Below are 23,703 nucleotides of genomic sequence, written 5' to 3' on the forward strand. Positions count from 1 at the left end.
AAGGCAGGCAGTCCCAGAGGGCCGAGACGACGGGCAGGACCGACTGCAGCACAGCCAACAGCCTCACCAGAGGCACTATGAGAAGACCGGCGGCAGGGGTGGGGCCAGTGACATCAAAGGAAACCAAAGGAAAGCAGTAAGAACTACCTGGGGAAACGCCCGTGACAGCCAACACACACCAACGGGAAAAGTGAACGAGGCCAGAAGGCTACACCCTGTGTGACTCCAAGCATACACCTTCCGGAAAAGGCAAAACTATGGAGACAGCATTAGGTCAGCGGCCACCAAGGGCTGGGGAAAGGCAGGGTGGGTGGGCCGAGAGGAGGGTTCCAGGACACTGCAGCTCTGCACCACGCCGCACTGGTGGGTTCACATATTGCATATTTGTGAAAACCCATAGAAGGCACAGCCCCAAGAGTGAACCTCAATGTGAACTGTGGACTTTTCTTACCAACAACTTGGCAAGACGGGCTCATCAACCATAACAAATGGACCAGCTAACACAAAATGTTAATAACGTAGGGAAATTGGGGATTGAAGGGGGTGTATGGGAACTCTGTACTTTCTACACAATTTTTCTGTAAACTAAGACTGCTCTAAGAAATGAACTCTACTGGGCTGGACGCGGTGGCTCACGCCTGTAATCCCAGCACTTCGGGAGGCCGAGGTGGGTGGATCACGAGGTCAGGAGATCAAGACCATCCTGGCTAACATGGTTGAAACCCCGTCTCTACTAAAAATACAAAAAAATCAGCCGGGCATGTTGGCGGGCGCCTGTAGTCCCAGCTACTTGGGAGGCTGAGGCAGGAGAATGGCGTGAACCCAGAAGGCGGAGCTTGCAGTGAGCCGAGATGGCGCCACCGCACTCCAGCCTGGGCGACAGAGCGAGACTCCGTCTCAAAAAAAAAAGAAATGAACTCTAAGGCCAGGCGCAGGGGCTCACGCCTGTAATCCCAACACTTTGGGAGGCCGAGGTGGGAGGATCACCTGAGGTCAAGAGTTTGAGACCAGCCTGGCCAACATGGTGAAACCCCGTCTCTACTAAAAATACAAAAATTACCCAGGGGTGGTGGCGGGCGCCTGTAATCCCAGCTACTTGGGAGGCTGAGGTGGGAGAATTGCTTGAACCCAGGAAGCAGAAGTTGCAGTAAGCAAATATCGCACCACTGCACTCCAGCCTGGGCAATAGAGCGAGACTCAGTCTCAAAAAAAAGAACTCTATTTAAATAAGAAAAAGAATAAAGGCCAAAATAAAAAAAGGCAAAACAATTCAACAGAAGCTTCATGAAGACAAAAAAAAATAGCCAACAAGCACATGAAAAAGAACTCAACTGCATTAATCATCAGAAATGCAAACAAAACTGTGACAATGCCACGAGCCCGCGACGTGACTGAATGCTGGCGAGGATGTGGGGCAAGCACAGCTCACCCATGCTGCTGATGGAAGCGTGAAGTGGTACAACCACCTTGGGAAAAGGCCTGGAAGTTTCTTACAAAGCTAAACACACACCTCTGACCCACCTATTCCACTCCTAGGTATTTACCCAAGAGAAATAAAAACAGACGTCAGCCAGGTGCAGTGGCTCACACCCATAATCCCAGCACTTTAGGAGGCTGAGGCCAGCAGATCACCTGAGCCCAGGAGTTCAAGACCGGCCTGGGCAACACAGTGAGACCCTGTTTCTACAAAAAAATCCAAAAATTAGCCGGGTATGGTGACAAACACTTATTGTCCCAGCTACTCAGAAGGCTGAGGCAGGAGGATTGCTTGCACCCAACAGGTCGAGGCTGCAGTGAGCTGTGATTGCACCACTGCACTGAGCTGGGGCCACAGAGTGAGACTCTGTCTCTAAAAATAAAAAGAAATATGTCCACAAAAAAACTTGTAGAAGAATGTTCATAGCAGCTTCATTCAGAAGAGCCAAAAACGGGGAGCAGTCCAGGTGTCCATTAATACAAGAATACTCTGGCTTGTATTCACACAGCAATACCACTCACCATACAAAACACCATGGGCGCCTCTCAAAACCATGTCCACTGGACACGGGGCGCACGCCTGTAATCCCAGCACCTTGGGAGGCCAAGGCGGGCAGTCACTTGAGGCCAGGAGTTTGAGACCAGCCTAGCCTACATAGCAAAACCCTGTCTCTACTAAAAATACAAAAGATTAGCTGGACATGGTGGCGTGCCCCTGTAGTCCCAACTACTTGAGAGGCTAAGGCATTAGAATCGCTTGAACCCAGGAGACAGAGGTTGCAGTAAGCTGAGATGGAACCACACTGCACTCAGCCTGGGCGACAGAGCTACATTCTGTCACCAAAAAAAAAAAAGCATGTGAAGTGACAGGGCACAGATCATATGATTCCATTTATAGGGCATTCTAGAACAGGCACAACTGGTCTGTAGTGGAAGGAAATGGAAACAGCGGTTGCCTTTTGCGGGGCTGGGACTGTTGGAAGGGGCATGAGGTCTGTCCACAGAGCCCTGCTCTGGGCTGACGGGTGACCGTTTGTCAGAACTCTCCAGATGGAGCAATTAGGGCCTGTGCATCTCACTTTAAGCCAACTTTACCTTCAGAGGAGAAAAAGATCCAGGAATGATGCTCACCGCTATTGAGCTGATGGTCTGCCTGCTGAAGGGCTGTGTGCAGTACACAGACGTCTGCAACTTGCCTTGAAATGTGCCAAAAAATAAGACGGTGAGGGCAGCATAGCTTTGGGGAGCGGACCACAGGTGTGAGCGAGGGGACTCCACAATTCACTTCAGCTTTGCAGGTGTTCGAATTTTTTTTTTTTCCCGAGATGAAGTCTTGCCGTGTCGCCCAGGCTGGAGTGCAATGGTACAATCTTGGATCACTACAACCTCTGCCTACCAGGTTCAAGCAATTCTCCTGCCTCAGCCTCCCAAGTAGCTGGGACTACAGGCATGCACCACCATGCCTGGCTAATTTTTTTTGTATTTTTAGTAGAGATGGGGTTTCACCATGTTGGCCGAGCTGGTCTCAAACTCCTGACCTCAGGTGATCTGCTCACCTCAGCCTCCCAAAGTGCTGGGATTACAGACATAAGCCACCAAGCTCCACAGAAAATTTTCTTAATAAAACAATGGGATAAGTGTGTACATTTTTAAAAGGAGCTTCGAATTAAACATTTAACGAAGTTAGAATTACTGCTTTCCTTGAAATGAAAATCACCTGGCACTTGATCCGCATTCACCTGGCTCTATCAGGCGCTTTCAGGGAAGTTTCCAGACGATGGAAGCTCAATTATGTGCTTCCCTTGTGAGGATATCACATTCCCTCTGGCCAATCCCGGGAGGCCCACTAATGCCTTTGGGGCCCAGCCTACAGGTCCCCCAGCTGATGAGCGCCCAGGGCTCTGGAGGTTCTCCAGTGTCCAGCATGGCTGGTACCTGTGTCCTCCCAGCAGCCCCTCCCTTTTGCTGAGCAGCTGCTTCTGACCATCTGAGAATCAGAAAAACGTCTGCAGAGAAGAGGCCCTGTCTGCGGCCCCCAGGGTGCGAAAGCCTGGATTCTGCCAGCTGGGGCCTCTTTCTGCCTCCCTTCTGGCCCCTGCCACGCCGTGCCGGGTGGGCTTCTGCTTGGTGCAGCTGAGTGCCAGTCAAAGGAGAGACGCGTGAGCACAATGGAGGGCAGGTGACACAACGCCCTCAAAGGGCGCCAGACATTCCTGAGCGCGGCAGAGGCCCACGCGAGGCTCCCATCAGCAGATGACAAGGCCCAGAAATGGTCCAGTCATGACGGTGCAGCCCTGCACCCCACTGCTGTGCCATCAAACTGTCCCGGCTCCAGGAACCAACCAGGCTTCCCCACCACAGCTGTGGACAACACAGCGAGGGGCCACCCCACTGTGAAGAGGATGGGGAAACTGAGGCTGCCCACACCCTGGCTGGCTGCACGATGCTTGCAGGGAGAAAAACTGCAGATGGGTCCTGACTCAAACAGACACACTTTCCTTACGTGGAAAAGTTTACAGAGATTTACATAAGGCAGAACTAAAACTTAAAAAAACAAGAAATTTCTCTCAAGAGCCTCACATACAAATGCTCTTACTCGATACCCAAAGAGAGAAGCGAGGGAAAGTGCTCTTGTATATAGAGCCCCACAGAAAGGGCTGTGTCCACAACAGTCAGCAGTGGAGGGGCCGGCAGGGCCCCGCCCTGAGCAGACACCAGCATTCCCGGCCCCATGGGACTGGAGAGGGGGACTGCGGCGCCCACACGGTGTGAGGACCAAGGAGCGAAACCCACACCTTCTGGAGAATGATGCCCAGCACTGCATCGGCCCACGGCTCACTGCCCCTACCCAGTGCCACTCCCCTTCTGCAGGCCCCCCCTGCTCTGAGTGCTCCTCACCGGCAGCCAACACCACCTGGCACGGGAACACACGGCCCGGCCGAAGCTCCGTGTAGAGCAGTAGCGCCCAGCCCCACCCCACCAAGGGCAAGGCCCCGGCAGCACTCAGCATACAGCACTCAGCGGCCGACCAAGCACCCACACAGGAGCCCAGCAGGCAGACTGGGCATCCTCAGGCCCCACACATGCCTGGACGGGGCTATGACGGATCCTAGCTTGGAATGGGGTCACTCACCCCAGAGCTCGGATGCCCTCAGCACCCCAAGAGCAGGACCCATCAAGACCCAGGGCCTAGGTCATGAGCAGCCCTGCCCTCCCGAACTTCCCAGAGACCACCCTGCTCCTCCGCCTGGAGGTGTGGCACAGAGCAGGTGCTCTGGGAGTCCCTGAATGACTGATGCGGGGTAGGAGACCTGCTGGCTGCCCTTTGTCCAGATACCTCTGACCTCCAGGGAAGAGCCAGTGGGTCATTGCTGGGCCTTGCCCATCCCCTGCACAGTGACTAAATCCCTGAGCCACTGCTGGCTGCCACACCACCCCACAGTGGGCTCCTGTGTGCAGTACACCCTGAATAATCTAGCACCTCACTGCTGTCATCATGCATGGCCTCTGTAAAGTTCAAGGGTACCCAGGTGCCTTCTCAAAGATCCCTGCTCTGAAGACTGAGCCTCCCACAGAGCTGGGAGCCTGGCTCTGTCCCAGCCACACTGAGGTGGTCTCATGGATAATGCAGCTGCTATCCAGGCAGTCACCTGACACTCCCAGCCCCTGGCTTTCAAGCACACACATGCAACCAGGCACATGGATGGCCCCAGGAGGAGCTGAGTGGCACGGGTGTAAGGTGCAGTGTCTCAGCTCGGGCCTCCTTCCAATTCTCGCCAATTCTAATAAGCTGTCATAGTCTGGCAGTGCCAGGCCAGGATTGCCTGAGGACAGGAGTTCAAGACCAGCCTGGACAACATGGCAAGACCCCATCTCTATTAAAAAAAAAAAAAAAGTGGCTGGGCACAGTGGCTCACGCCTGTAATCCCAGCACTTTGGGAGGCCGAGGCGGGCAGATGACAACGTCAAGAGTCCGAGACCAGCCTGGCCAATATGGTGAAACCCTATCTCTACTAAAAATACAAGTTAGCCAGGCATGGTGGCGGGCACCTATAAGCCTAGCTACTCAGGAGGCTGAGGCAGGAGAATCGCTTGAACCCGGGAGGCAGAGGTTGCAGTGAGCCGAGATGGCACCACTGCACTCCAGCCTGGGCAACAGAGTAAGACTCCACCAAAAAAAAAAAAAATGTAGGAGCCTAGTGCTCACAGTCTCGCTTGGCAAGGGAAGATAGAGTTTACAGTTCAGTGGCTTCCGAGCCAGCCAGACGCGAGGGGCCAAGCTGCCAAGAGAAGAGGAAGCAACTTCAACAAGCGAGCAGGGCACAGTGCACTTAGTCCCTTTACGGCAGCTGCCGCCCCTGGAGCCACAGGCACCAGGCTGAGGCCCACCAAGCCCAGAAGTCAGCTCTGAAAGGCAAAAGAGCCGAGCAGGAAGTTCTGCAGTCCCGAGGTGCCAGGAAGGGACACCTGGGTCCTGCCACGATCCTTCAGCCGGGAACCAAGATGGACCAGCAGCAACTGGATCAGAGTGAGCTACCTGCGTGCTCTCTGCTTGCTCAAGAAAAGTTAAATTCCCGGCCGGGCGTGGTGGCTCACGCCTGTAATCCCAACACTTTGGGAGGGTGAGGTGGGCGGACCACAAGGTCAGGAGATCGAGACCATCCTGGCTAACACGGCGAAACCCTGTCTCTACTAAAAATACAAAAAATCAGCCGGATGTGGTGGCAGGCACCTATAGTCCCAGCTACTTGGGAGACTGAGGCAGGAGAATGGCATGAACCTGGGAGGCGGAGGTTGCAGTGAGCCGAGATCGCACCACTGCACTCCAGCCTGGGTGAGGCAGTGAGACTCTGTCTCAAAAAAAAACAAAACAAACAAAAAACCGTGTGATGTAACGAAACTCACCTAGAGAGAAATTTATAGCCTCGAGTGCTTATGTTAGAAAAAACAGGCCAGATACAATAGCTCACACCTGTAATCCCAATACTTTGGGAGTCCAAGATGAGAAGATAACTGGAACCCAGGAGTTTGAGGCCAGCCTGGGCAATACAGTGAGACCCCATCTCTAGTGCACCTATGGTCCCGGCTACTCGGGATGCTGAGGCGAGAGGGTCGCCTGAGCCAGGGAGTTGGAGGTTGCAACGAGCTAGGGTGGTGCCACAGCGGTACAGCCTGGGAGAACAGAGCAAGACCCTGTTTCTAAAAAATTTTTAAAAATTAATCAGTGTTATTTACATTAGGTAACAGATTAAGGGGAAAATGTACATGAAAAAATCATACCAATAAATACATTGGTGTTTGATAAAATTCAGTATTTTTCATGACAAAAACTCTTGGAAAATTAGAAAGCAAGGTAACATCCTCAAGCTGATTAAGAGTCCTATACACAAAAGTCTACCGCAGATACATACAGCGAAGGGCAGGAAACACCCCTCCCAGGACAGGAGAGAGCCAGGCACATCTCCCTCCCCAGGACCATGCTGAGTCCTCGGCATACAAAAGGCAGGACAAATAGATGAGAGGTGTGTGGGTTAGAAAGGAAGAACCAAGGCTGGGCGGGGGGCTCACACCTAGAATCCCAGCACTTTGGGAGACTGAGGGAGGCGGATCACTTGAGCTCAGAAGTTTGAGACCAGCTTGGACAACATAGCAAACCCCGTCGCTACAAAAAGTACAAAAATTAGCCAGGCGTGGTGGTGCATGCCTGTAATCCAGCTACACGGGAGGCTGAGGTGGGAGGATCGCTTGAGCCTGGGAGGCAGAAGCTGCAGTGAGCCAAGACTGCGCCACTGCACTCCAGCCTGGGTGATCAAGTGAGATCCTGTCTCATGAAAAAAATGAAAAGAAAGAAGCAGAACTGGCATTATGAGCAGCAGACACAGTTGTGTGCATTAAAGGAGAGACTCCAAAACTCAAACAGTAAGATCGACAATTGAATTTGGTAGGAATGATGTATTAATAATGTCAACATACAAAACTCAGCTAAACCTCTGCTACGCCAGCAACAAGACACCACCGACAAGGGGCCCACATGGGCCCATGCTGGGTGTGCCCGTGTTTCCAGGTCAGCCTTTCGGAAGTCTGAAATGGCAACTTTTTTTTTTTTTTTTTTGAGACGGGGCTCACTCTATTGCCTAGGCTGCAGCGTAGTGGTGCGATCATGGCTCACTGCAGCCTCGACCTCCTGGGTTCAAGTGATCCTCCCACCTCAGCCTCCCCAGTAGGTGAGGCCACAGGTACACACCACCAGCCGGATTTTTTTTTTTGGTTTTCTTTTTCTTTTGTAGAGACGGGGTTTCACCATGTTGCCCAAGCTGTTCTCAAACTCCTGGACTCAAGCAATCCTGCCTGGGCCTCCCAAAGTGATGGGATTTACAGGCGTGAGCCACTGTGCCTGACTGAAATGCCAACGTCTTCATGCCTAATGATGTGTGCACCATTTGATTCCCTCATCAGCCATCCTGATACCTTCTTCTGACCACTTAAACTGTTATAAATGCCCTGTCCTTGAGAAGGGAGCAGAGGGAGAGAAGCAGGAACAAGGGGGCCTGGTGGCAGAAGGAGGTGCTGGCCAGAACAGGGGGGCAGAGAAGTGTGGGCTCTGAAAGCCCATCCCAGACCCCAGAATGGAATAAGCTGAATGCACATGGCCCCTGCTGACCTGAACGCACGTTTCTGCAGCCTGAGAGAGGAGCCGGGTCTGAAGGGAGTGTGGCGGCTGGCGGCAGAGGCCTTGCTCCCACGCGTGGCCAGGCATGCCATGGAGGCTGAGGCTGGCAGGCCATGGAAGCTGGGCATGCTCCCTGCAGACCTACGTGGGGACAGGTGATGGCACCATCCACAGTGCTGGCCCCAGGGCTCGGACGCCCTCTAGGGCTCACCAGCCTGTCACCATCCCAAGATGCCCTCTCACATGCAGGCCTAGGGCAGCCTGGCTGGACAGGAACAAATGTCAAAGACCCACAAACCAGCTGTGGGCAAAAGCTGCAGTAACAAGTCGAGACACACAGCCAGGAAAAGCACACTGGCCACAAACTACCTGCTCGACAATGGCAGAGGTGCTCATTCCAGCTGAGTCTCTGCCCGGCATGTCCAGGTCCCGCGTCTCAGCCCTGCTGCCCACGCAGCCTCCCTGGGCTGGGAGCCAGGAGCAGACTCAGGCCTAGGGTCAGCCGGGCCTTGCCAGACTCAGTGGGACTCAGCAGCACCCTGTTCCTCCTCCAGGAATCCGGGACTGGCTGTGTCAGCCACCAGGCTGCGGGGCCAAGAGAGGAGGTGTGTGTGCACAGCCCCCGGCACTTTCGGGGTGATAGTGGACACACCTGAGGAGCGGGCAACAATGAAGGGTGGGCAGAAGGAGGAATAAGCTTGGATGTTCTTAAATCAAGCCCTTGTTCCTTCTGAGAGAGGATTTCTTGTATCCAGCCCATGGTCCCACCCATGGGCTGGACGATACGATAGGAGGATCCTGGGGGGCCTCTCCTGGGGTGGGGGCCATGCACCCCACAACGTAAGCTCACTGCATAGGACCCTCCACGTCCTGCTGATGGCAGGGTGGGGGTGGGGTGGTGGGTGCTGTTGCGCCCTGGCTAAAGGGGGCGAGTCCAGAAGGTGACGGGAGCTGTGCAGGCAGCAGGGCTGGGCCAAGCAGCCCTGTCTCGGAGAAGAGAGCCTGGCTGCACACTCTCTCTCCTGGGTGGATTTTCTGTGGAAGGGAAGTGGGTGGAGCTACTGAGGAAACTGAGGCAGCACATGAGCCCAGCCAGCCAGCTGGGGCTGCAGGAGGCCAGGACAGTGGCCAGAGCCAATGCAGGTCAGCAGGGAGGGAGAAGGCACAGGGGCAGGGGAAAACAAGGAGGGCGGTGAGAGACGGAGACATGTCCAGGATGGGTCTGGGGGCTCTGGCTGGCAGGCCTAGGGCACGGTGCTGCCAGCAACCTGAGGGGAGGGCAGAGCGGGACATGCTACACCTGGCCTGACCCACTTCCCTCTAAAGCGCTGGCAAAGCAGGGGTGGGCTGGGAAGTGAGGGCTACAGCTACCCGAGACCAGCCCGAAGCATCCTCTGAGGATGCTGAAGGGAGCCCCACCAGGCCACCAGCAGCCAGAGGGGATAGAGTGCGGCCTCCCGTGAGCACAGTCCTGTTCCAAGCTGTCTTGTCCTTAGCAGCTTTATAAGGTACAAGTTTGTGCCACAAACCTGCCTGTTCACAGTGCACCGGGCAGTGGGTTTTCGTAAATCCCCAGAGCTGAGCAACCACCACCAGGATCTAATTTTAGAATGCGTGGGGGACACGGGGTGGCTTCCTGGATGCTGCCACTGTGAGCACTGTGCGTGAGCCTCGGTGGGGACACAGGTACTCTTTTCCCTTGGGCACACACTTAGTAGGAGGATCGCTGGAGCATGTGGGAACTTTGTGGCTAAAGGTGGTCCTGCCAGGCTCAGAGGCAGCCCCGGCAGTGCCACAGGACTGCTCTCCATCCTGCCTGTCATCACCCCATGAGGGCCCATGTCCCAGGGCATCTGTCCCCCCACAGGAGGCCCAGTGAGGCAGCAGCATGGACGCGGTGCCACCCCACCTTGCTGACGCTGGGGTCCCAGTGCCGGCCTGCACCCTAGGCCCTGCACCCTAGGCCCTGCTCCCTAGGCCCTGCACCCTAGGCCCTGCACCCTAGGCCCTGCTCCCTAGGCCCTGCACCCTAGGCCCTGCTCCCTAGGCCCTGCACCCTAGGCCCTGCACCCTAGGCCCTGCTCCCTAGGCCCTGCACCCTAGGCCCTGCACCCTAGGCTCTGCTCCCTAGGCCCTGCACCCTAGGCCCTGCTCCCTAGGCCCTGCACCCTAGGCCCTGCACCCTAGGCCCTGCACCCTAGGCCCTGCTCCACAGCAGTCCCCACACAGCTCCTACAAACACAAGGGAGACAGAGCCACGGGCTGACCCTGGGCTCTGCTCAGCTTCTCTCTCAGGACCTTGGTCTACCTCTAAGAGAGCAGGATCGGAGCAGGCCTCTCAGTGGGACCCCAGGGTGGAGCTGGGGCGAGCAGACAGCAGGCGGGGCAGGCAGGGACACGGGCGTGGGCTCTGTTTCTCATCCTGCAGTGGGCTGCCTGGGCACTTTGCATCATCCCTATCCCTAAAGGCACGTGTGTGCTTTAAACACTTTTACGCAGAAATGACAAATTTCAAAATGTTAAAAGGACTTTTTTTTTTTTTTTTGAGACGGAGTCTCGCTCTGTCGCCCAGGCTGGAGTGCAGTGGCGCGATCTCAGCTCACTGCAAGCTCCGCCTCCTGGGTTCCCGCCATTCTCCTGCCTCAGCCTCCCAAGTAGCTGGGACTACAGGTGCCTGCCACCGCGCCCGGCTAATTTTTTTTGTATTTTTAGTACAGACGGGGTTTCACGGTGTTAGACAGGATGGTCTCAATCTCCTGACCTCGTGATCCGCCCACCTAGGCCTCCCAAAGTGCTGGGATTACAGGCGTGAGCCACCATGCCCAGCCCAAATTTCAAAATGTTAAAAGGACATTTTCAGGGTTGGGTGCAGTGGCTCATGCCTATAATCTCAGCACTTTGGGAGGCCAGGGCGGGTGGATCACTTGAGGCCAGGAGTTTGAGACCAGCCTGGCCAACATGGGGAAACCCCATCTCTACTAAAAATACAAAAAAATTAGCCAGGCATGGTGGTGCACACCTGTAATCCCAGCTACTCGAGAGGCTAAGGCATAAGAATTGCTTGAACCTGGGAGGCAGAGGTTGCAGTAAGCTGAGATACTACCACTGCACTCCAGCCTGGGTGACAGAGCAAGACCCTGTCTGGAAAAAAAAAAAAAAAAGGTAACATTTTAATGAAAGATCCTGATACTGAGGGTTGCCTGGCCAGAGGCACAGTCAGCAGGCTACCAGCTCGTCATCTCCAGGAGCCCTCCCTGCACCCCACTCAAAAGAGAAGCAAGCCACCAGGATCACCTGGCACCCAGGACACCCCTCGAGGGGGACCAACCAGAAAAACAGACCAGGACAGAAAAGAGCTCAAGGTGAGAAGATGCCACACTCAGGAAAACGGGAGATTATAAAAAAGATTCGGAAAACACACAGAGCTCTTAGAGATGAAAAACATGAAAGAAATGACACAGCCTGCTGGAAGCTAAAGTTCAGGTGCTGTCCCAAAGCAAAAAGATAGCCACGTGCAAAAGAAGGATGAGATAACCACATGGGTTCAGTGTGGCAGGCAGAGTAACAGAGAAGAAGGGAGACACATCTAACGACAAATTCAACAGAAGCTCAGGACAGGAGGCTGTCAGAGAGCAAAGGCCTGATGGGCTCACACTGCCGTGAGATTTCTGAACGTGGAGATTAGAGGTAAGGAGCTGAAGCCCCGCAGCTGCACAGCAAGGGCCAGGAGCCAGAGGGCCACAGAACTGCCCAGTGAGAATGCTGGAGGCAAGGCGACGGCAGGGGCGCAGGCTGGGAGGCAGACGTGTGGCCGGGCACGCCACGCTCACCAGACACGGGGCAGGGAGGGGGACCACCTTCAGAGGGGCGCAGCTCGGAAGAGGTCCCTCTCCCAGGGAGCCATTGCAGAAGGCACCTCACAAGATGAGGAGGGTGTGGACCAGGAAGCGGGGAGCCCCCAGAGAGCAGGGAAAAGATGCAAGTGCACAGCAGGTGTGGACAGCACAGCACAGAGCAGAGGAGGCTGGAAGGCTCTGGGCTCCCTATCAAGAGGCCGAAGGCAGCTCCTGACCCATGTGTGTGTCTGCAGATGGCAGCAGTGGGCACAGGACCAGATGCACAGAGACCAATGCAAGAGGACACCAGACACTGGATCTCCACGCAAGGCCAAGCTGCACACCGCTGAGGGTCGGCGGCCTCCCCACCCACCGCCTGCAGTCATGGTGTCCACGCACAAGGCGAAGCTGCACACCGCTGAGGGTCGGCGGCCTCCCCACCCACCGCCTGCAGTCATGGTGTCCACGCACAAGGCCAAACTGCACACCTCTGAAGGTCGGCGGCCTCCCCACCCACCGCCTGCAGTCACGGTGTCCACCCACAAGGCCAAGCTGCACACCGCTGAGGGTCGGCGGCCTCCCCACCCATCGCCCACAGTCACGGTGTCCACAGCTGCAGGCACTCAGTGTACGCCTGGCTGCAGCCCACTCAGCAACAGCACCCCACCTGCTCAGGCCAGAGGGCGGCCTGAACCACAGGGGACGTGGAGACAGCACCCAAGGCGCAGTAGGTCCACAAGTGGGGAGAATCCAGGGCATGATTCTCAGGGACCGACAGAACCCTCGCTCTGCATGCCCAAGGGCTGTGCAAGGAAGGCAGGTGCCCAGCTCCCCAGTTCTTCGATCCAGTAAAAGGAGACCCCAAATTCAGAAAGCCCTGGATCAACTGAAACAGTTCTTCCAATAAGGTGTTTTTCTATTAAAGACAAACACCAAGTTACTGCAACTACCAAGTCCCAATATTCGAGGGGAGCCAACTAAGCATCAAGATGGGGCCCTCTGGGAGGCTCTCAAACCAAAGGATACGCGGCGTGCCCTCCGTGCGGCAGACCAGATAGAGGCAGGCAGCAATCACGTGGGCCATCTTCCGGCCGCGGGTCAGGTGCCTGCTCACGGCCATCTTGAAGAAGTTGAAGGCGGTGTCCAGGCAGTGCTGGTTCAGCTGCAGCTGGTTCCCCAGGTGGTGGATGTGGCGCCTCCCTAGGACACAGCACGAGGCAGCTCTTAGCCAAATGTTCCCACAGAACATGAAAAGTATCACACGGCCACAGTAGCAACTTTAAGAATATAGATTTGTGCTTTTCCTTGTAAGTTTCTGAGCTCACTTTTTATATGTGGGTTCCAATCACTTTTTATTTAAGGACACTGAAATGTGAATTTTCTGTGATCTCCATGTGCCATGAGATCCTGTTCTGCCTGTTTCCCTTCTTTAGGATCTGGGTGGCGTGTGCGGCATGGCTGAATGTGCGTCTCTCCAGGGCTCTGAGGTGCGGCGTGTCTGGCAAGGGCTTGGTTTGGGCTGGCTGGCAGGTGCTATGCCCCTGACTGCCCTGGGCTACGGTGGGAACGCCCCTTTTCCTACAGCCACATGCCCCAGCGCCACCGCCTTCCCCAACCGCACAGAGGCTGGGTCAGCCCACCCGTCCCTTCTCAGCAGGGCCCATTCTGCTCAGCCCTGCGCCCGCCAGCCTCTCCTCTAGGAGCCAGCCACCTGGCCTGAGAAAAAGCCAGGCTAGCGCCATCCCCTGCACCTGCCCAGAGGGAGGGCCATGGTGTAGGGAAAAGGAAGAGAGATCAGACTGTTACTGTGTCTATGTAGAAAGGGAAGACATAAGAGATTCCATTTTGACCTGTACCCTGAACAATTGCTTTGCCCTGAGATGTTAATCTGTAACTCTGCCCCAGCCACTTTGCCCCAACCTTGAGCTCACAGAAACCTGTGCTGTATGGAATCCAGGTTTCAGGGATCTAGGACTGTGCAGGACGTGCCTTGTTAACAAAGTGTTCACAGGCAGTATGCTTGGTAAAAGTCATCACCATTCTCCAGTCTCGATAAACCAGGGACACAATACACTGCGGAAAGCCGCAGGGACCTCTGCCCTGGAAAGCCGGGTATTGTACACGGTTTCTCCCCATGTGATAGTCTGAAATATGGCCTCGTGGGATGAGAAAGACCTGACCGTCCCCCAGCCCGACACCCGTAAAGGGTCTGTGCTGAGGTGGATTGGTAAAAGAGGAAGGCCTCTTGCAGTTGAGATAGAGGAAGGCCACTGTCTCCTGCCTGCCCCTGGGAACGGAATGTCTCGATATAAAACCCGATTGTACACTTGCTCAATTCTGAGATAGGAGAAAAACCGCCCTATGGCGGGAGATGAGACATGTTGGTAGCAATGCTGCCTTGTTATTCTTTACTCTGCTGAGATGTTTGGGCGGAGAGAAACATAAATCTGGCCTACATGCACATCCAGGCATAGTACCTTCCCTTGAACTTAATTATGACACAGATTATTTGGTTCACATGTTTTCTTGCTGACCTTCTCCCCACTATCACCCTGCTCTCCTGCCGCATTCTTCTTGCTGAGATAGTGAAAATAATAATCAATAAACACTGAGGGAACTCAGAGACCGGTGCCGGTGGAGGTCCTCGGTATGCTGAGTGCCGGTCCCCTGGCCCCACTGTGCTTTCTCTATACTTTGTCTCTGTGTCATTACTTTTCTAAGTCTCTCGTCCCACCTGACGAGATATACCCACAGGTGTGGAGGGGCAGGCCATCCCTTCACCATGGCAAGGGCATGCCCAGCAGACCGGAGGCCACTGCGCCCTCCTAGGGGCTGCGAGGTGCTGGAGGTGGCCAGGACGGCAACATCCGAGCACACGTGCCTCCCTGGAGCAAGACCCTCCTAAAGCTTCGGGCCACATGATGGCATCAGGAGGGAAATGGCAAAGCTGCCCTGCAGGCAGGAGGAACCTTGGGCAACAAATGTCAATGCAGAGTACAGGCCAACCTCACTGCCCCACTCTGTCTGCAGAGCGCAGGCTGTGTGGGGAGCATCTGGGCCAACCTCACTGCCCCCACTTCTGTCTGCAGAGTGGGCGTCGTGGGCAGGCAGAGTCCTTGCTCCAGGCAATAAGCCCCATGAGGTACCCAGAGGACATGTGTGGTGGGTCACGGCTCGATGCAGAGGAATGCTGCCGCCACGGAGATTCCAGTTCCCACTGCATCCTCTGGCACCCAAACCCACAGTCCTCCTGCAAAGACTACCCGAGGCGGCCTCCATCCCCATATAAAGTCAAAAACTGACCTCCCAGATTTATTTGATAAGGGCACATGAGCTGGAGAAAGTGAGGGCTGATGTTTTGCTCACGCCCAACTTCACTAATGATGACCAGCAGCCAGAGGTGGGCAGCTGCTGAGCCTGCATCCCAAGGAAGCCGGTGGCCAGGGTACACAGTCCGGCAGGTCCAGGTCAAGCCTCACACTGCCAGGCCCCTGGCAGTCAGCAGCACCACATGGAGCCCCCAGCCCTGCTGTGGCCCTGCCACCTTGAGCACCTAAGGCCACCTGCCTAGAGCTCATACAGCTCTGAGGCCTGCAGTCCAGCTGAGCTGACGTGGAAGGCTGGTCACTGTCCCCAGAGCTGAGGCCTGGGCCAAGCCAAGACCCCAAAAGAATGGACAGAAAGGGCGTCGTGCCAGCTGCCACCTGCGCATGTGCAGCACCAGCCAGACCGTCCCCGCGGCCCAGCAAGGCCCAGAGGGAAACAGAGTCAGCTGATAGGGGACCCGCTGAAGCTACGGCTCCTTACCTACCAGCTCTCTGCTGTATGTTTGAAAATTCTGTAATAAAAGGTAAGGAGAGGTACTCTCTGAGGCGACACACTTGAGGCTGGGACTCGATCCCAAGCCCCGACCCCACAGGCACCAGCTCGTGTTCCCAGCATGCAGGGGTGCTATGGTCAGAATGTTTGACTCCTAAAATTCCTATGTTGAAATCCTATCCCCGACGGGGATGGTATTAAGATGCAGGGCCTTTAGGGGTGACTAGGTCAGGAGGCAGAGCACTAATGATGAGCTCAGTGCCCCTAAAAACCGGACCCCAGAGAACTACCCCAGCTCTTTTACCACGTGAGGCCACAGTGAGAAGGAGCTGAGAGGCGGCCCTCACTAGAGAGCTGGGGAGGAGGCCACAGGGAGAAGGAGCTGTCTGTGAGCCGGGAGGGGGCCCTCAGTAGAGAGCTGGGGAGGAGGCCACAGTGAGGAGGAGCTGTCTGTGAGCTGGGAGGCGGCCCTCACTAGAGAGCTGGGGAGGAGGCTACAGTGAGAAGGAGCTGTCTGTGAGCCGGGAGGCGGCCCTCAGTAGACAGCTGGGGAGGAGGCCACAGTGAGAAGGAGCTGTCTGTGAGCCGGGAGGGGGCCCTCAGTAGAGAGCTGGGGAGGAGGCCACAGTGAGAAGGAGCTGTCTGTGAGCCGGGAGGCGGCCCTCACTAGAGAGCTGGGGAGGAGGCCACAGGAGAAGGAGCTGTCTGTGAGCCGGGAGGCGGCCCTCAGTAGAGAGCTGGGGAGGAGGCCACAGTGAGAAGGAGCTGTCTGTGAGCCGGGAGGCGGCCCTCACTAGAGAGCTGGGGAGGAGGCCACAGTGAGAAGGAGCTGTCTGTGAGCCGGGAGGCGGCCCTCAGTAGAGAGCTGGGGAGGAGGCCACAGTGAGAAGGAGCTGTCTGTGAGCCGGGAGGCGGCCCTCAGTAGAGAGCTGGGGAGGAGGCCACAGTGAGAAGGAGCTGTCTGTGAGCCGGGAGGCGGCCCTCACTAGAGAGCTGGGGAGGAGGCCACAGTGAGAAGGAGCTGTCTGTGAGCCGAGAGGCGGCCCTCAGTAGAGAGCTGGGGAGGAGGCCACAGTGAGAAGGAGTTGTCTGTGAGCCGGGAGGCGGCCCTCAGTAGAGAGCTGGGGAGGAGGCCACAGTGAGAAGGAGCTGTCTGTGAGCCGGGAGGGGGCCCTCAGTAGAGAGCTGGGGAGGAGGCTACAGTGAGAAGGAGCTGTCTGTGAGCCGGGAGGCGGCCCTCACTAGAGAGCTGGGGAGGAGGCCACAGTGAGAAGGAGCTGTCTGTGAGCCGGGAGGCGGCCCTCAGTAGAGAGCTGGGGAGGAGGCCACAGGAGAAGGAGCTGTCTGTGAGCCGGGAGGGGGCCCTCACTAGAGAGCTGGGGAGGAGGCCACAGGAGAAGGAGCTGTCTGTGAGCCGGGAGGCGGCCCTCAGTAGAGAGCTGGGGAGGAGGCCACAGTGAGAAGGAGCTGTCTGTGAGCCGGGAGGCGGCCCTCACTAGAGAGCTGGGGAGGAGGCCACAGTGAGAAGGAGCTGTCTGTGAGCCGGGAGGCGGCCCTCACTAGAGAGCTGGGGAGGAGGCCACAGTGAGAAGGAGCTGTCTGTGAGCCGGGAGGCGGCCCTCACTAGAGAGCTGGGGAGGAGGCCACAGTGAGAAGGAGCTGTCTGTGAGCTGAGAGGCGGCCCTCAGTAGAGAGCTGGGGAGGAGGCCACAGTGAGAAGGAGCTGTGAGCCGGGAGGCGGCCCTCAGTAGAGAGCTGGGGAGGAGGCCACAGTGAGAAGGAGCTGTGAGCCGGGAGGCGGCCCTCAGTAGAGAGCTGGGGAGGAGGCCACAGTGAGAAGGAGCTGTCTGTGAGCTGAGAGGCGGCCCTCACTAGAGAGCTGGGGAGGAGGCCACAGTGAGAAGGAGCTGTCTGTGAGCCGGGAGGCGGCCCTCACTAGAGAGCTGGGGAGGAGGCCACAGTGAGAAGGAGCTGTGAGCCGGGAGGCGGCCCTCAGTAGAGAGCTGGGGAGGAGGCCACAGTGAGAAGGAGCTGTCTGTGAGCCGGGAGGGGGCCCTCACTAGAGAGCTGGGGAGGAGGCCACAGTGAGAAGGAGCTGTCTGTGAGCCGGGAGGCGGCCCTCAGTAGAGAGCTGGGGAGGAGGCCACAGTGAGAAGGAGCTGTCTGTGAGCCGGGAGGGGGCCCTCAGTAGAGAGCTGGGGAGGAGGCCACAGTGAGAAGGAGCTGTCTGTGAGCCGGGAGGGGGCCCTCACTAGAGAGCTGGGGAGGAGGCTACAGTGAGAAGGAGCTGTCTGTGAGCCGGGAGGCGGCCCTCAGTAGAGAGCTGGGGAGGAGGCCACAGTGAGAAGGAGCTGTCTGTGAGCCGGGAGGCGGCCCTCAGTAGAGAGCTGGGGAGGAGGCCACAGTGAGAAGGAGCTGTCTGTGAGCCGGGAGGCGGCCCTCAGTAGAGAGCTGGGGAGGAGGCCACAGTGAGAAGGAGCTGTCTGTGAGCCGGGAGGCGGCCCTCAGTAGAGAGCTGGGGAGGAGGCCACAGTGAGAAGGAGCTGTCTGTGAGCCGGGAGGCGGCCCTCACTAGAGAGCTGGGGAGGAGGCAGCTGTCTCCCCCATCTCTAGCTCAAACTTTCCAGCTGCAAAAGTGTGAGAAACACATTCCTGCTGTTTTGCCTTTCTGGTCTGTGGTGTTCTGTTACAGCAGCCCAAAAGGACTAAAATGGGGGCTGACGATGACTGCAGTAAGTTATTTTTTACCATCTTCTTTCTCTTTTTTGAGATGGAGTCTCGCTCTGTCACCCAGGCTAGAGTGCAGTGGTGCGATCTCAGCTCACTGCAACCTCTGCCTCCCAGGTTCAAGTGATTCTCCTGCCTCAGCCTCTTGAGTAGCTGGGACTACAGGCACACGCCACTGCACCCAGCTAATTTTTTGTATTTTTAGTACAGACAGGGTTTCACACTGTTGGCCAGGATGGTCTCGAACTCCTGACCTCGTGATCCGCCCATCTCCGCCTCCCAAAGTGCTGGGATACAAGCATGAGCCACCATGCCTGGTCAGATATGTTATTAATAAACAGATATTCACATAGAAACCAACTACTAATTAGCTAGCCATAGCCTGTGAGTCTCCTTAGACTTCCTTCCAACAAATGAATTCTAAAAGTAAACTCAGGCTGGGTGCCGTGGTTCATGCCTGTAGTAATCCCAGCACTTCGGGAGGCTGAAGCAGGTAGATCACTTGAGCCCAGAAGTTCAAGACCAGCCTGGGCAACACAGTGAGATCCAACTGCTAAAATAATCAGCCAGGTGTGGTGGTGCAAGCCTGTAGGCCCAGCCAAGGTGGGAGGACTGCTTGAGCTTGGAAGGTTGAGGCTGCAGTGAGCCATGATCTTGCCACTGCAGTCCAGCCTGGGCAGCAAGAGAGCGAGACCCTGTCTCCAAAAAAAAAAAAAAAAAAAGATTTGAGGCATATCACCACCTGCATGTAAAGTATAAAGCAATAAAGCTTCCAGAGGAAAACACAAGAGTATCTTCAGACCTTGGAGTAGATAAGAATTTCTTGATCAAGTCACAAACAGCCCTAACCATAAAAACTGATATACTGGGACTTCATTATAATTAAGAAATTTCTGGCAGGGTGCAGTGGCTCACACCTGTCATCCCAGCACTTTGGGAGGCTGAGGTGGGAGGATCACTGGAGCCCAGGAGTTGAAGACCAACCTGGCCAACATGATGAGACCCCCATCTCTATTAAAAAAAAAAAAAAGAATTGGCCATGCGCAGTGGCTCATGCCGGTAATCCCAACACTTTGGGAGGCCGAGGCGGGCAGATCACGAGGTCAAGAGATCAAGACCATCCTGACCAACATGGTGAAACCCCGTCTCTACTAAAAAGTACAAATATTAGCCGGGCATGGTGGTGCACGCCTGTAATCCCAGCTACTCGGGAGGCTGAGGCAGGAGAATCGCTTGCACCCGTGAGGCAGAGGCTGCAGTGAGCCCAGATCGCGCCACTGCACTCCAGTCTGGCAAAAGAGTGAGACTCCATGTCAAAAAAAAAAAAATTAAAAATGAGTGGATGTGGTGGCATGTACACGTGATCCCAACTACTCGGGAGGCTGAAGTGAGAGGGCGGCTTTAGTCTTGGAGGTTGAGGCTGCAGAGAGCAGCGACTGCACCACTGCACTCCAGCCCAGGCCACAGAGTGAGTGAGACCCAGTCTCAAAAAAAAAAAAAATCAGAAGTTTCTGTTCGTCAAAAGACAACATTAAGAGAGTGAGACAAGCTACAGACGTGGGAGGAGGATTCGAACCATGTATATCCAACAAAGGACTCGAATCCAGAATATATAAAGAACTCTACAAATCTGTAAGAAAAAGACAACTCAGTTTTTAAAAAGCACAAAAGACGCCAATAGGCACTTCACACAGAAAGGACGTCCCAACAGCCAAGAAGCGTGAGCAAAGGTTGTGGCCATAATTACTCACCAGGGAAAGCGAATTAAAGCCACAGCGAGTGTGCTACACACCTACCAGAAAGACTACAACTGGAAAGGCTGATGATGCCACATGTGAACAAGGCTGCGGAGCCACTGGGACTCTCCTACACTGCTTCCTGGTGGGAAGATGAACTGGTACAAGCACTACAGAAAACCCTGTGGCCCTATCTAATGGTGAGCACAGCCAGACCTCAGGACCCAGACACCCATTCGCAGGTAAACTCCCAAGCGGAGGGGGCACCTGTGTCCACCGAAGGACTATGTGCAAGAACACGCACAGCAGCTTCCTATGCACAGCCAAGAATGGAAACACTCCAGACGTCCATCAACAGGAAAAGGAGATAAACTGTGGTCTATTCATCCCATGAAATACTACACTGCAATAAAAGAATAAACTACTTACACGCTCCAAAACAGCACGTTCTAGAACGGCTCCAGCCCAGACACTGGCAAGCCAGACGCGGACGACTAGAGCCACAGGAGCTCTCCTTCCTTGCTGCTGGGAGCACAAAATGGCTCAGGTGCTTTGGAAAAGGGTTTGGCAGTTTCTTACAAAACTCAGCATACTCTCACCACACCGCCCAGCAATCACTCAGAAAAACCTGCGCATGACGTTTACAGCAGCTTCACTCATAATCGCCCAAGCCCAGATTCCCTTCAGCAAACAGGTGAAAGGATAAATCAATTGTGGCGCACCTAGGCGGTGGAATATTACTCACCACTAAAGAGAAAGAGGCCACAGGCTGTGCAAAGACCTGGAGGACAGTTAAATGCCCATGGCTGAGTGACAGGCTGCACAGAGACAGGATGCACAGTGTGCAACTCCAGCTCTACGACCACATGACCAAGCGCCAGTGAAAAGATCAATGGTTGCTGGAGGCTGGGGAAGGAGGGATGAATGGGTGGAGCTCAGGGGATCTTTAGGACTCTGAAAGCACTCTGTATGAAACTGTAACAGTGGTTACCCGTCACTACGCATTCGTCTAAACCCACAGAACACGCACCGCCCAGCGTGAGCCTGGGTGTGTGGTGGAAGCTGCGTGATCCTGAGCCCAGGTGTCCAGATACAGCCTGAATGATCCTGAGTCCACGTGTGCAGGTGGAGGCTGCATGATCCTGAGCCCGGCTGTGCAGTGAAGGCTGCGTGATCCTGAGTCCGGGTGTGCGGACACAGCCCGCGTGACCCTGAGCCCGGGTGTGCGGACACAGGCCGCGTGACCCTGAGCCCGGGTGTGCAGGTGGAGGCTGCGTGATCCTGAGTCCGGGTGTGCGGATACAGCCCGCGTGACCCTGAGCCCGGGTGTGCGGATACAGCCCGCGTGACCCTGAGCCCGGGTGTGCGGATACAGCCCGCGTGACCCTGAGCCCGGGTGTGCGGATACAGCCCGCGTGACCCTGAGCCCGGGTGTGCGGATACAGCCCGCGTGACCCTGAGCCCGGGTGTGCAGGTGGAGGCCGCATGACCCTGAGCCCGGGTGTGCGGATACAGCCCGCGTGACCCTGAGCCCGGGTGTGCAGATACAGCCCGCGTGACCCTGAGCCCGGGTGTGCGGATACAGCCCGCGTGACCCTGAGCCCGGGTGTGCGGATACAGCCCGCGTGACCCTGAGCCCGGGTGTGCAGGTGGAGGCCGTGTGATCCTGAGCCCGGGTGTGCAGGTGGAGGCCGTGTGATCCTGAGCCCGGGTGTGCAGATACAGCCTGCGTGACCCTGAGCCCGGGTGTGCTGATACAGCCTGCGTGATCCTGAGCCTGGGTGTGTGGATAGAGCCTGCGTGATCCTGATGAGTCGATGTGGGGCGGCTGACTGCAGCTCGTGCACCACAGTGGAGGGGGGCGCTGACGGGGTCGGGGAAGCTGTGTGGTGGGAGGTGCTCAGCGTCTACAGGAACTCTCTGTCCCTTCCGATCCATTTTGCTGTGAACCTAAAACGCTCTAAAAATTACAAGTCTTTTTTTTTTTTTAAATTCCTTTCTATATGATTCCCACTGTATGAAGCAGAAAACCAAGCGAAGCCAGTGGGCAGCAGGTGCTTTCTGAGCTGCTGCAGGCCTGACTCATGTGGATTTGTCAGGTGGTTCATGGAAGGTCAGCACATTTCATGCACTTTACTCTGCGTGCTATACTAGGAAAAACAGACCAAGAGAACAGAAAAAGAATTTCCCTGAGAAACGCGTCCCAAACGAAAGGCTCATCAGGTCAATGAAGAGAGCCCCAGCTAGCGGCATTTCAGAACCGTCGCTTCAGAACATCAAAGAAATCATCCCAAAAGGCCTGAGATTTTAAAAACAGAGATCAAAACACACTGGCATTCAACGTCTCTTGCTGGTGGACCCGGAGCAGATGCTCCCCACATTCCATGGGGTGCCTGTCTCAACCCCTTGGCAACCATCCCAGGGGGAAGGGGCAGGAGTTTCTCTCTCCCAGACCCTTTCTCTAAATACAGTCTCAGCGTGTCCCCAGCAAACCAAAGGAGGGGCCTGTGACCTCACAGGGTGCACGGAGGCAAGCAGAGGAGACAGAGTCCTCGCAGAACATGACCGTCGCTGCGGGCAGGAAGGGTGGCCCATGAGTTTATTTCCATCTTTGCAGTTTTCTAAGAAAGGCAATCAAGACTTCACCAAAACAGTAACAGTCGGAAGCTACATTCACAGATTTCCACCAAACCTGGCAGGCTGGGTGGCGGGTGGGAGTGGAGGCCGTGGGCCAAGCTTGCAGCGGGACCAGGGCTGATATGAAACCTTCAACCAGGGCGGTATGGGGAGAACAAACGAGAACAAACAAGATTTAAACAAACATAACCCATGATAAATCAATCAATCCAAATAAAGGGTTTTTTAAAAGTAAGATAAATACAGCCAGGTGTGGTGGCTCACGCCTCTAATTCAAGCACTTTGGGAGGCCAAGGCGGGTGGATCACCTGAGGTCAGGAGTTCGAGATAAGCCTGGCCAACATGGCAAAACCACGTCTCTACTAAAAATACAAAAATTAGCCGGGCGTGATGGTGGGCACTTGTAACTGCAGCTACTCGGGAGGCTGAGGCAGGAGAGTCGCTTGAACCCAGGAGGCGGAGGTTGCAGTGAGCCCAGATCACGCCACTGCACTCCAGCCTGTGTGACAGAGCGAGACTCCATCTCAAAAAACAAACAAACAAACAAACAAACAAACAAAAGGTAAGATAAATACGAAATACAAAATAAGAGGGAGGAAGAGCCCAACGCATCAGAAATGTGCCAGTTACAATGGGCCAAAATCCCCTCTCGTGTCTCCAGAAGTATTTGAAAAATACGTTAGGATCTGCCTCACAGACACGCTCCCAGGACACTCGACAGCAAGGAGGTACAGCAGGCCCAGCCAGCCAAGGCAGAGGAGGGCATCACTGCCACAGCAGGGGGCCTGACTGGCAGCGAAAG

The 23,703-nt window shown here is 55.6% G+C and overlaps 1 protein-coding gene across 11 annotated transcripts in view; it reads right to left on the minus strand.

Moving 5' to 3' along the window:
- Window positions 1–23,703, minus strand: part of BRF1 (BRF1 RNA polymerase III transcription initiation factor subunit) — a 95,020-nt gene that overhangs the window by 37,738 nt on the left and 33,579 nt on the right. For 9 of the 11 annotated variants that reach the window (XM_063793168.1, XM_063793166.1, XM_016926840.4 and 6 more), the window contains one exon: window positions 13,009–13,182. The exons of the other annotated variants lie outside the window; for them this stretch is intronic. In XM_063793168.1, the coding sequence (XP_063649238.1) occupies window positions 13,009–13,102 (94 nt within the window). In that variant the 5' untranslated portion in view covers window positions 13,103–13,182. The remainder of the gene's footprint in view (window positions 1–13,008; window positions 13,183–23,703) is intronic. 11 annotated transcript variants of the gene reach the window in all.

The sequence above is a fragment of the Pan troglodytes genome, chromosome 15 (genome assembly GCF_028858775.2).
Source record: "Pan troglodytes isolate AG18354 chromosome 15, NHGRI_mPanTro3-v2.0_pri, whole genome shotgun sequence".
Taxonomy (NCBI): domain Eukaryota; kingdom Metazoa; phylum Chordata; class Mammalia; order Primates; family Hominidae; genus Pan; species Pan troglodytes.